Source organism: Fukomys damarensis, unplaced genomic scaffold (assembly GCF_012274545.1).
Source record: "Fukomys damarensis isolate Sample0158 unplaced genomic scaffold, DMR_v1.0_HiC HiC_scaffold_34, whole genome shotgun sequence".
NCBI lineage: Eukaryota > Metazoa > Chordata > Mammalia > Rodentia > Bathyergidae > Fukomys > Fukomys damarensis.
The window spans coordinates 2,332,936-2,343,680 of NW_022900946.1; the positions used below are offsets into that span (position 1 = coordinate 2,332,936).

Here is a 10,745-nt window from a genome sequence, read left to right on the forward strand (position 1 = left end):
AAGTACAAGGTCCCAAGTTCACTTCCTGGTACCAAAAAATAAAGAAAGAAAGAAGACAGTTTTGAAAAGGTTTCCAAAGGAGCGCTCACAGCCATTTAGGAAAGAACAAGTTGTAGTTGTGACAGCTCAGCGCTCATTTGATCCCAGCCATTCTGGAGGGCAGGGCAGAAGAGAAAAAGGCTCTGTGTTTTTCCTGTTCAACTGAAAGCAGTTCACACATTTTTCAGAAAAGGTGCCTTTTCTTAGCACTGTATTTTAGGGACTTACTATTGCAAAGATGAATTTTTACTTCAGCTTGCTAGAAACCAAAAGTAAGTAGCCTTACAAGTGGCTGTGTTTTTTTAAAAAGTTAGCTCTCTGATATGATTTCCTTGTGTTGAATCCAGTCCAATATTATGCGAAAGTCAAGAGATGAAAAACCACTCTGCCATTCCACCGCTTTATAAAGCCAGTGTCGGGGACATTTGTTTGTATATTTGTTTTTTAGCTGACAAATACCGATTGCATGTATGTACGTGTGGGGCACATTCGGGTGCTGTGCTGTATGTCTACATCGTAGAAAGACCAGATCGAGTTGATTAACATCCATCAGCCTTCCACTTACATTTTTGTGACGGGAACGTTAGAAATCGCTTCTCTTGACAGTGCTGAAGCGCACGGTCTGTCGTGAGCTGCGGGTCCACGCAGTGCCGTAGATCCCCAGAACCTCCAGGCTGGGCTTTGTCCCCCTCCCCTTAACCACTTGTTTACCCCTGATATGACCAGACTTTTTGCGTTGTTTTGGGGTCTTTTCTTCGTCTCCTTTCTTGCACTTGTCTTTTAGTCGCAGCCCGTTTTTACCTCTGCTCCGTTAGCGGTGTTCCGTGGATGCTGCCAGGCCTGCTGCCCGCTGGCTTGGAGGGTGGGACACGCAGTGTGCACATACGTGTACACGCAGGGTTCAGCTTAGGGGGAGCTGGAGCCGGCGCCAGTGAGCTCAGTGAGTGGAGGGAGCTCGGCTCTGTACCCCTGGCACGCCCTTCTTCTTTCTCACGCAGGTACCGGGTTTTAGCGATTGGAGATGAAAAATCCCGGACGAGGAAAGAGGACGAGCTGAACAGGTGAGTGCTGCTGTGCAGTACCTGCCTCCAGCGAACGTGGGGTGATCCCGGGTGGAGGCAGCCCTGCCCCGTTGGGGAAACGTTGTCTTGTTAGGACCCAGCCGTGCCGTCCTGCGTGGTCTCTGCTTCTCCCATGCTCTGTGGTCTCTTCAGCCCCCAAAGACCAGGTCTGCAACATCCCGTCCTCTCTGGACAGTTTGCCCCCCTCTGACCTCAGGTACCACGGCTGAGCCTGTGCCGCAGGGAAAAGCTGTGCGAGCAGAGCTCTCCCAGGCCCCGTTTCTACCCAACTTTGTATAATCAGCGCTCGGCCTGATTCAGAAGGGCATAGGTCTCCTTGGGGAAAGCCTCTTTGAGGCTTAGAGGAGGGGAAAACGTGGGCACTCCCTGCCTTCACTAGCTGTCCTGAAACTGGTTCCAGGTTGCTTCAGCCCTCACCCTTGGAAGGACTCTGTTCCTACCGAACCCACCAAAAAAACCTCGTGTGTGTGTGCTTGGGGGGTTGGCTCTGGTGTGCATGCCACCTCTGTGAGGCTGAACTCTGCGACCAAGGATCACCCAAAATGAGCAGTGCCAGGGCGGCAGCTCACTGCCCTGTCCTCTCTCTCAGCGTGGAGGACATCCAGTTCCTGGTGCTGCAGAACCTGATCCAGAGCACACTCTCCCTCTCCAACAGCCAGATGAGGTCCTGCCAGTCCTTCCAGGTGGGTCCCGGCGTCCCTCAGCACGGGGGCCAGGGCCAGTGGCCCTCGTTCACGGATCCACCTCCCCTCCCCGCACTGGGCTCCGGCCCTTGCTCCTGGCGTCCTTACTCCTTGGGGTTTGTTTAGCTTTAGGTCCATCTGTCTTTGTATTACGTGTTCAAGGCCTGCAGCTGGATGGTCTGGCGCGCATGTGGAATGATGGCCACACGAGGCCAGGCGCTGTGTCCCACCAGTTAGCTTTTTCCTCTGCTAAGGAGAGAACTCGGGCTCTGCCGTGGCACATTTCAGACGCGCAGTCCCTGTTGTTGGCAATAGCCACATGCTGTACACTGATGGATCTCCAGAGTGATCGCCATGCTTGCCTGGTGCTCAGTGCCCTTGACCAGTGTCACCCCGTCTTTCTGTCGTCCTTAGGGTGTGGGGCACAGGGTTCAGTGGCCTCCAGAGCCCCTCCCAGAGCAGCGGTCGTAAGTCTTCCATTTAAGACAGAGTTAAGCAGATGAGGGAACGCAGTGTGGCCCGGGAGCTGTGGCACCTCTGACACCTCGTGAGCCTGAGCCACGGCGGGGTCAAGGGGCATCGTCCATCTCCAGAGGTTTGAGGAGGATGGGAGCGAGGCAGGGCCTGGCACTTGGGCTGTGCCGTATTTAATCTGAAGACCTACAGGTCCGCTCCTCTGGCTTCTGTCAGCCTGGGTTGGACGAGGGGAGAACATGAAGCAAGCAGAGGGGTGGCTTCCTGACCCCACTGGTGAGTGCGGGTGGGTGGGTGGGTGCGTCCTAGTGTTGGTGCCTCGGGGAGCTGGGAGCAGCCAGGAAGAGAGGCTGGGCCCCAACAAGGGTCTGCCACAGCCCCCATCCTGAGGGCCAGGAGTCCCCGCACAGGCTGTGGGTACCTCGTCCCCTCCCAGGCCTGGGAGTCAGGGAAACGCTTTTTTTTACTGGTGAGTGCGGGTGGGTGGGTGGGTGCGTCCTAGTGTTGGTGCCTCGGGGAGCTGGGAGCAGCCAGGAAGAGAGGCTGGGCCCCAACAAGGGTCTGCCACAGCCCCCATCCTGAGGGCCAGGAGTCCCCGCACAGGCTGTGGGTACCTCGTCCCCTCCCAGGCCTGGGAGTCAGGGAAACGCACAGCCAGGCTGGCTGCCCTGCTCTAGCCCCCTGGCCCTGGCCCTGACCTCAGAGCTTCTGCTGTCGTCCATCAGGTGTGGCCAGCTCTTGGGAGCGGGGCTTCCTGGGACCCCGAGTCAGAGGCCGGTGACCACTGTCGCCATCTCTGTGCAGCCCTTGAACCCTGTGTTTTCTTGAGCAGGCTTTACACATGGCAAAGTGAGCGTTCCAGTCAGTAAGAGGAGGCCGCTGTGCTGGGTGCCTTGCAGCCAAAGGGTGTGGGGCCCTGGTTAGCCCGAGCAGGGATAGGATGGGGCAGTGATCCCCAAAGGACAGCTGTGGACCCAGTCTGGAGCCTGGATTTCTGTTGGACTCTCACTGGTTTACAAGAAAACAACAACAGAGCTGGGCGTGGTGGTGCACACTGTAAACCCAACACTTGGGTGGCCGAGGCAGGATCGCCATGAGTTCGAGGCCGGCCTGAATAACATAGCAAGACCTTATCTCTGAAAACAACAACAGAAACCTGTTTTTAAAAATGTATTGCCAACATTGCACATAAGAATCCAGCCCAGGATGAAGGAGAATAGATTGCAACCAGGCGATGGCAAAAGCCAGGCCCAGGGCCATGCGGCTGCTTCTCCAGTCCCTGTCCGGGGGTTTCCTGGCTCCTGAGGCTGCCCAGGACTGGGCTTAGGGATGGGAAAGACACCAGGGCTGGCCGGGAAGACCAAAGGCCCTCAGTGGTGTCAGAGGCCCGCGCGACCCCAGGCTCCCCATATGCGGCCCAAGGGGAGGGTGGGGGCTGCGCACGCCAGGAGCTGTGGGCAGAGTCCCGTGACAGCCCGGCCTCTGGAGCAGTGAGGGTGACTGTGGTTCCCCAGGTCACCACGGGGCCCACATGCCTCTCCACGGCAGCTGCTGTTTGGGGACGTGTGCCTCCGTGACGAGGCCGCTCTGCTGTCCCTGGTGCCACCCTGCCTGGCAGCACAGCTCAGTGTTGCCTTACATCCGTGGACCTCACTTGAGGCCCTGGAGTGGTGCTGTCCGTCCGAGAGCCCTCTGAGCCTGAAGCTTAGACGGCAGCAGCCGCTGTCTGCCAGCACTCGGGAGGCCATGGTGTGGGAGGGGCTGTCCTGCAACCAGTGAGAGCCAGGTTCCCCTGCCATCCTGCGTGCAGAGTCCAAGTCCGCAAGACTCAGCTACCTGCACGGCAGGGTGGCGTGGTGACACAGGGGCCTCTGCAGCGCGAGGCAGGCACCGCTCCTGCAGAGCACTCTGCCGGGCCTGCAGGAGAGCTTACTGCTCCCACAGGCAGTGTGGACGGGACTACAGTGCCACTGCCCGCAGAGGAGCAGGGCCGGCAGGGTTGGGACCTGAGAGGAGGCACCTGAGCTGAGTCAGCCACGCCCAGATCTGGGGAGCATCATGGGTGGGGGGACCCCAGCAAGAGGCCTTAGCTTTTCCCCGAAAGTTAGCAGGCCTGCGGAGCTGCCAGAGGCCGGGCCAGAGTGGCTCACTGTCTCACTCATTTTCCTTGTGGGCCCTCAGAAGGGTAGGCTGTTGTCAAGTGGCGGAGGGAAGCCACTGGGGCTTTCTAAGCAGGAAAAGAGCGGGTCTGGTTTCGACGCAGAGGGTTGCTTTGGCTGCTGGGGGAGTGGTCGGGCTGCCAGGGAGGTGACCCACAGAGAAGCAGGGAGACCAGGACTGGGAGGCTGTGGTGAGAAACGGGTGGCATGGGCCAGATAGTGACACCATAGACGCATTGGTGTCTTAGTTACTTTTGGTTGCTGGAACAAAAGGAAGAAAGGTTTATTTTGTCTAATAGTGTGTAGAGGTTTGAGTCCACGGTCAGCTGGCTCCACGGCAGGGCGGCATGGCCGAGGGGCATTGCAGAGGAGAAATGGTCTATGGTAGGGCAGGCAGGCAGGCAGAAGCAGCAGACTTCTTTCTTTTTCTGTTTATTCAATCCAGGCTACAGGCCACTTGGTGCCACCCATACCCAGGGTGAATCCATCATCCACACCCAGAACCATGATAAACCAGCCAGGGGCCGATCCAGATCACAAACCCCACTTAGGAGTGAGGCTATGGGGACATCTGGACGTGCGCTGTAACAGTTGGAACCTGACCTGCTGGTGGTTGCTGAGAGGGCAGGGGCTGTGCTGATTCCAGAGAGGCCAGCTTGGGATGAACGCCTTCTTTCTCCCCTGTCGCCTGTGTTCCCCCTGGGATTCTTCCAGTTACACACACGCGCACACACACCTCCCAGCCCCATCAGCCGATTCCCTGTGAGCCTCACGCTCGGCTTCCATGTGTGCACACCCACCGCTCACGCTGTTCGCAGACGTTCCGCCTCTACCGCGAGTACAAGGAGCCGGTGCTGGCGCGGGCCTTCATGGAGTGTCAGAAGAGGAGCCTGGTCAATCGGCGCCGGGTCAGCCACACCACAGGCCCCAAGAAGAACCGGGCCCTGCCCTTCGTGCCCATGTCCTACCAGCTGTCCCAGTCCTACTACAGGTGGGTCCACGTGGGCTGAGCCGCACCCTCTGCCGAGAGCATCTTCCGGCTACCACCCCACCCGGGGCACGAGATGCAGGTCTGGGAGGACTGCACTGCTTGTGCAGGCCCAGGCCGTGTCCGCTTGTGTTAGGGACGCGGCAAAGCAGGACCTGCGTCTTCCCTCCCCTGCCAAGTGCAGAAGAATCAGTATCAGGTTCAGCAGTGGGGGGACAGAGGCCAGCTCTGCCCCGCGTGATGCCAGTCCTGTCTCTGGGTTCAGAGGCCCCTGAAGCCTCCCACAGCCCCTCGGGCCACTGCAGCACCTGTGCCTTCAGGGCGGGGGTGGGCGGTGCCAGAGCAGCCTCCTGCCAGAGCCCTCAGTCAGAGGGGCTCCCGCTGTAGGCACTGCTGGTCTGCCTGCGCATTCAGTATTTTGTGCCATGGGCCCGCTGGCCTCCCACAGAGGAAGTCCTGTCAGACTTGTAGGTCGAGTCGCCTTGCCAGCCTGCTCCGCCCCCACACTGCGGCCTGGGACCCTCTGCAGATTCAGGGGGACTGGGTTCTTCTGCCCATCCCTTTGCTTCCTTCTAAACCTTCACCCTGAGAACCCCAGACTGCCGCTCCTTCGGGGGAGATGGCGCCACCAATCCAGCGAGACCCAGACACTGAGCACATTTCCCAACCGTGTGGCCCCTTCCCGCTGGCCGGCGGCTCCCTCCCCACAGCCCCGGGTGGCCTCTGGACATGTGGGTAGGCCGCATGTCCTCTCCCTCAGGCCCGGAGGACACTCATCTGCCCCAGCTCCCCAGCTGTTTGCAGCAGGAGCCTGTGGGGCTCGGGGTCAGGAGGAGGAGCCAGGACCCCACCCGGGACCTGTGGCCACGTGGGGATGAGGAGGACAGGTGCTCTCCTCACAGGACAGAGCAGCCCAGGGCGCCAGGCGCGTGCGGCTCTGCCCACAGCCATGGCTGTGCTGTGACCCCACAGTGCCCTCCCAGAGCCGGCCCCACACAGGCCCTGACTGCGTTTCTGTTCACGTAGGCTTTTTACCTGGCGATTTCCCAGCTCCGTCTGCACGGAATCGTTCGAGTTCTTTGACAGACTCCGGGATGCCGGCAGGTTGGACCAGTCTGATCCTTTTTGCTTCAAAGACCAGGATAATAGTGAGCCCCCCGCCGGCATGGTGGCGTTCTCCATGGACGGCCCCGGAGGACACTGTGCGACCGCCCTGACCCTCTGGTCCCTGGGCCTCATCTCCGTGGATGTCAGGATCCCAGAGCAGATCCTGGTGGTGGACAGTTCCATGGTGGAGAGCGAGGTCATGAAGAGGTGAGCGCCTGGAGGCAGAGGCTGGCGGGCCCGGTGCCATCATTTCCTCTTGTGATGGCGCCTGCTTGGTCGTGCGGCCTTCTCCACTCAGTTCTGCTGCTCTGTGTCTGGCACTGCTGGACAGGTGTGAAACCGCCTTGGGCCTTGTGGCCGGTGCAGCCACCCATCCATGGAGCTGGGGGAGGGCTGGGCAGGCCGAGCGGGCAGGAGCTGTCCCCAGCCCCCGGTGCTGCTCTCTTCCCAGCCTGGGGAAGGATGGGGGCCTGGACGAGGAGGAGGACGAGGAGGAAGACCTAGAGGAAGGCGCGGGTGGCAAGCGTGCGGGTGTGGAGGTGAAGGCGCACCAGGCCTCGCACACCAAGTACCTGCTGATGCGGGGCTGCTGTGTGCCTGGCCTCGTGAGCACGCGCAACCTCAACCCCAACGACAGCGTGGTGGTGAACTCCTGCCAGGTGAAGTTCCGCCTCCGCCGCACGCCCCTGCACACGCGGCTCAGGCCTGCCGGTGAGTGTCCCCCACCCGGCCGGGGTGCACCCCGCGCTGCGGCCAGAAGCCTCGCCCCGTGCCCCGCCCTGCACTGCACTCCACCTGCTGCTGTTGGGGCCCTGCCCACAGCTCCCTTGGGCCTGGGCCTGGGCTTGCGCCCCCTGGGACCCCTTCCTGCCTGTTGTGTCAGCCTTGGCAGCTGTCATGGGCATTCTGGAGTAGTGCGCTTTTTAATTTTTATTCTTATTATTTACTTAATTACTTTTGTGCTATTGAGGATCAAACCCAGGGCCTTCATAGTGAGCTACATCCTCGAGCCTTTTATGTCTTTTTTATTTTGAAAGTCTTGCTAAGTTGTCCCAGCTGAGCTCAGACTTTGGATCCTCGTGCCTCAGCCTCCCAGGATGCTGGGATTACAGGCCGAGTGTGCGCATTGATACAGTGGTTAAATGTCATCTTAGACCCCTTGCCATGAAGCCTGACTATTGAGCTCACGCTGGTGGCTTCCTGTTTCCTTTACTTCCAACATGAGATCCCTTTTTGTTCTGTTGATTACCTTTGAAACTAGGGTACTTAACCCTCCCCTCCCTCCACTCCGCTTCAGGGGTCTTGCCCTCCTGCACAGCCCGCAGCAGGAGGGGCCCTTCCTGCTCTGCAGGCCTCTCTCTCCTTCTCCATACTCCTGTCCTTCTCGGCACCCTCTCCGTTCCATACCCACAGCTGATGTCCGTGGTCCTTGCTGTCCATCTGTACCCACGGTTGAGCTCTGTGCTTTGTGTGAAGTTTGGGCCAGGCAGGAATGTAGGGAGAACCTGCACCTGGTCCTGGCAGAGACCCTCCCGTAGGCAGTAAGAGAAGCCACGAGGTAGGAGAGACCGATGTGTTGCCAAGGCCTGGGGCTTCTCCCCACGCCCAGGGGCAGCCAGCACAGAGCCTCCAGAGCGGGGTGGCCCCAGAAGTGCTGCACAGGCCAGGGCTCCAGTCGGGAGCTGCAGTCAGGGGTGCAGGGTCCCCCAAGGTAGCCTCGTGCCTGTCGGGGAGCAGCACGGGTGCTGGATGGCAGGCCTCAGCCTGGGGCAGGGCTTCCAGCAGGCTGATTCTGATCTTCCTCTGGTCTTCGCAGACCCCTCTCTGCAGGAGCTGACCGTGGGGACCTCCTGCCTCCCCGACTCCTTCACTAGGCTGATGGAGCCCCCAGGAAACATGTTCAGCCCAGAGGAGTTTGCCCAGCAGGGGGCGCTCTCTGGGTACAGCCCTGAGGACCTGTCTGCCTCCCAGGAGATCTGGCAGGCTCTGGTCTCCGCCGGCTGCTTCGGGATTGACAAGGAGAAGCTGAGCAGCCAGTTCTCTGCCGTGGTGAAGACAGCAGGCACCAGGACATTCCAAGACTACGTCCAGGTGAGCTGCGGCACCGGGCAGCCTACTCTCCGCCCACTACAGGTGGCCTTAGTGTGGGGTTTGTGACAGTGAGTTGCTGCCAAAAAATTGAAGTAGCATCAGTATTTAAAGATGAGGCTGTTTCACCTAAAATCAGCCTATCCTGAGTGTTAGAGTGGGATGAGCCCTGAGCAGCTGCTTCTGCCCAGGTTGGGCTGAGTCCCCCTGACCTTACCTGCCACCTGCCTTGTTCCTCCAGTTCAGGGGCCGTTGAACCTGCAGTGACAGGCAGGCCCCCTGTACCTCAATGTCCTGCACAGTCCGCAGCAGCCTAGCGGTGGGACATGGGTCAGTGAGAGCCGTGTTACAGCCTGTGTGGGGGACAGGGCCTGGACCGTCATTCTCAGGGGCTGGGAAGTCGAGGACAGGTGGGGCTGCTGGAGGCCCTCCAGGGTGGAGTGCAGGAAACACCGCCCACGTGGCAGTTGATTGTTCACAGCCCTGGGAGGTGAGCAGAGCCCAGAGGGACGAGGGCTTCCCAAGGCGGTGGTGCAGAGCCCAGGCCGGCCCTCGTGACTATCAGAGGGTGACAGGCCCTTGTCTCGCCCAGCTATCCAGACCCGCATGGAAATAGTGACCACTCTGTTGGGACAATCTGGGTGTCAGGTCCCATGGGAGAGCGTGGCAGGCAGGGAGCCTGGCGCACTCTGCAGCATGGGTGACGGGCTGTGCCCATGAGGCGCACATCCGGTTGGTTCTGTGAGCATCCGTGCGATTCCGGAATGGGAAGAGGCTCCCTGGGCCTCGAGTCCAGGGCCAGAAGTCAGGCCCTGTCCCGGGCTTGCTGCCTGCTGGGGACCTTGGTGTGGCAGCGGGGGACAGCGCCCACACGGACCCTCCCACCTGTCCTAGGACCTCCTGGCATGGAACCAGGTGCTGGAAGTCGGCAGCAGCACCATCCGCCTGGTGGCCACGGCCTTCGCCCGGCCCTGGCTGCTGCACTCGGTGCGGCTGAAGAACACGGAGGAGGACGCCCTGGCCGCGCTCCCCGAGGGACCTGCCGGCGAGAGCAGTGCCCCTGAGCGGCCGGCTCCGCTCTCTCAGAGCACCAAGCGCCGCTCACGCTGGGCCAGCCAGAGCAGCGACACCGACGTGGACACCGAGTGTGCCCAGAAGCCCCCCGTGAAGAGGCCAGCACTCCAGGACCTGCGCTGGACTTGCAGCACCAGGCTGGTGACAGAAGAGGGGGCAAAGACCCCAGCTCCTGAAGACGCGGGCATAGCAGGCCCTGGGCAGGAGGCGCATGAGCATGGCGGGCCTAGCTCCCCGGGCCCGGAGCAGCTGAGCTCTCAGGCCCAGCTTCCGGAGGGCTTGGAAGACCCCAGAGGTACCGACCTCCACCCGCCCCCACGCTCTGGCCCCCAGTTGGGCTGGGAAGCCGCCCCCGGGGCTTGCGCGGGTGAAGCCTGCAGGGTGGAGAGCTGGCCTCAGAGACAGGCTGCACCCAGGCCGGCCGGGACTTCCATTTCTCTCCAGCCACTTGTGCTTAAGGGTTTCCTACACTGCTGATTGTGGCCAGGGCTTTGGGGCAGAAAATGAGGTGCCCGTTGGCTCCCAGCCCGAGGGTCCCTCACCTGCCTGCACACTGCCGGTGCGCCCTGCCCTTGCCCGGGCATTGGGTACTGAGGCCGGGACTGTGGTCCTTCTGTGGGGCGGCTTCCCACGCTGAGCCCTTCTTCTCCTCAGGGCTCCTGGACACCTCTGGAGCTGGTGGCCTCGCCCAGGTGGCTCCTCCAGAAAAGTGAGTGCAGGGCGTGGGCAGGCCGGGGCAGGGAGGCTTGTCCTGGGGGTGCCCACACAGGAGACCCAGTGTGAGTGACTGGCAGGGGAGGGTCCCCACCCTGCAGTCCTCACCTGGGCCCCAGCGGCCGCAGTGAGAGACTGGAAGTGCCCAGGTGGCCTCAGGCTCGCTCTGCAGCTCGAGCTGGACATCTCACTGTCCTTGGGCCTGGTCGGCCCCACTTCACAGATGAGGAGAGGGCTGGGGCCGTGGCTGCCTGGGCCAGGCTCACAGAGGCCTCCTGAGGGGAGGCTGCAGCCGCTTGGGGGGTGCCGGTGTCCCAGCTCCCCGGGCCCGACCTGG

General features: G+C 61.0%; 1 protein-coding gene across 4 annotated transcripts in view; it reads left to right on the top strand.

Moving 5' to 3' along the window:
• Gtf3c1 (general transcription factor IIIC subunit 1) overlaps positions 1 to 10,745 on the top strand; it is a 61,726-nt gene that overhangs the window by 47,401 nt on the left and 3,580 nt on the right. For all 4 annotated transcript variants that reach the window (XM_010623495.3, XM_010623494.3, XM_010623497.2 and 1 more), the window contains 8 exons: positions 1,038 to 1,100; positions 1,711 to 1,804; positions 5,256 to 5,428; positions 6,452 to 6,739; positions 6,984 to 7,243; positions 8,349 to 8,623; positions 9,515 to 9,989; positions 10,349 to 10,403. In XM_010623495.3, coding sequence (XP_010621797.1) covers positions 1,038 to 1,100; positions 1,711 to 1,804; positions 5,256 to 5,428; positions 6,452 to 6,739; positions 6,984 to 7,243; positions 8,349 to 8,623; positions 9,515 to 9,989; positions 10,349 to 10,403 — 1,683 coding nt within the window. The remainder of the gene's footprint in view (positions 1 to 1,037; positions 1,101 to 1,710; positions 1,805 to 5,255; positions 5,429 to 6,451; positions 6,740 to 6,983; positions 7,244 to 8,348; positions 8,624 to 9,514; positions 9,990 to 10,348; positions 10,404 to 10,745) is intronic.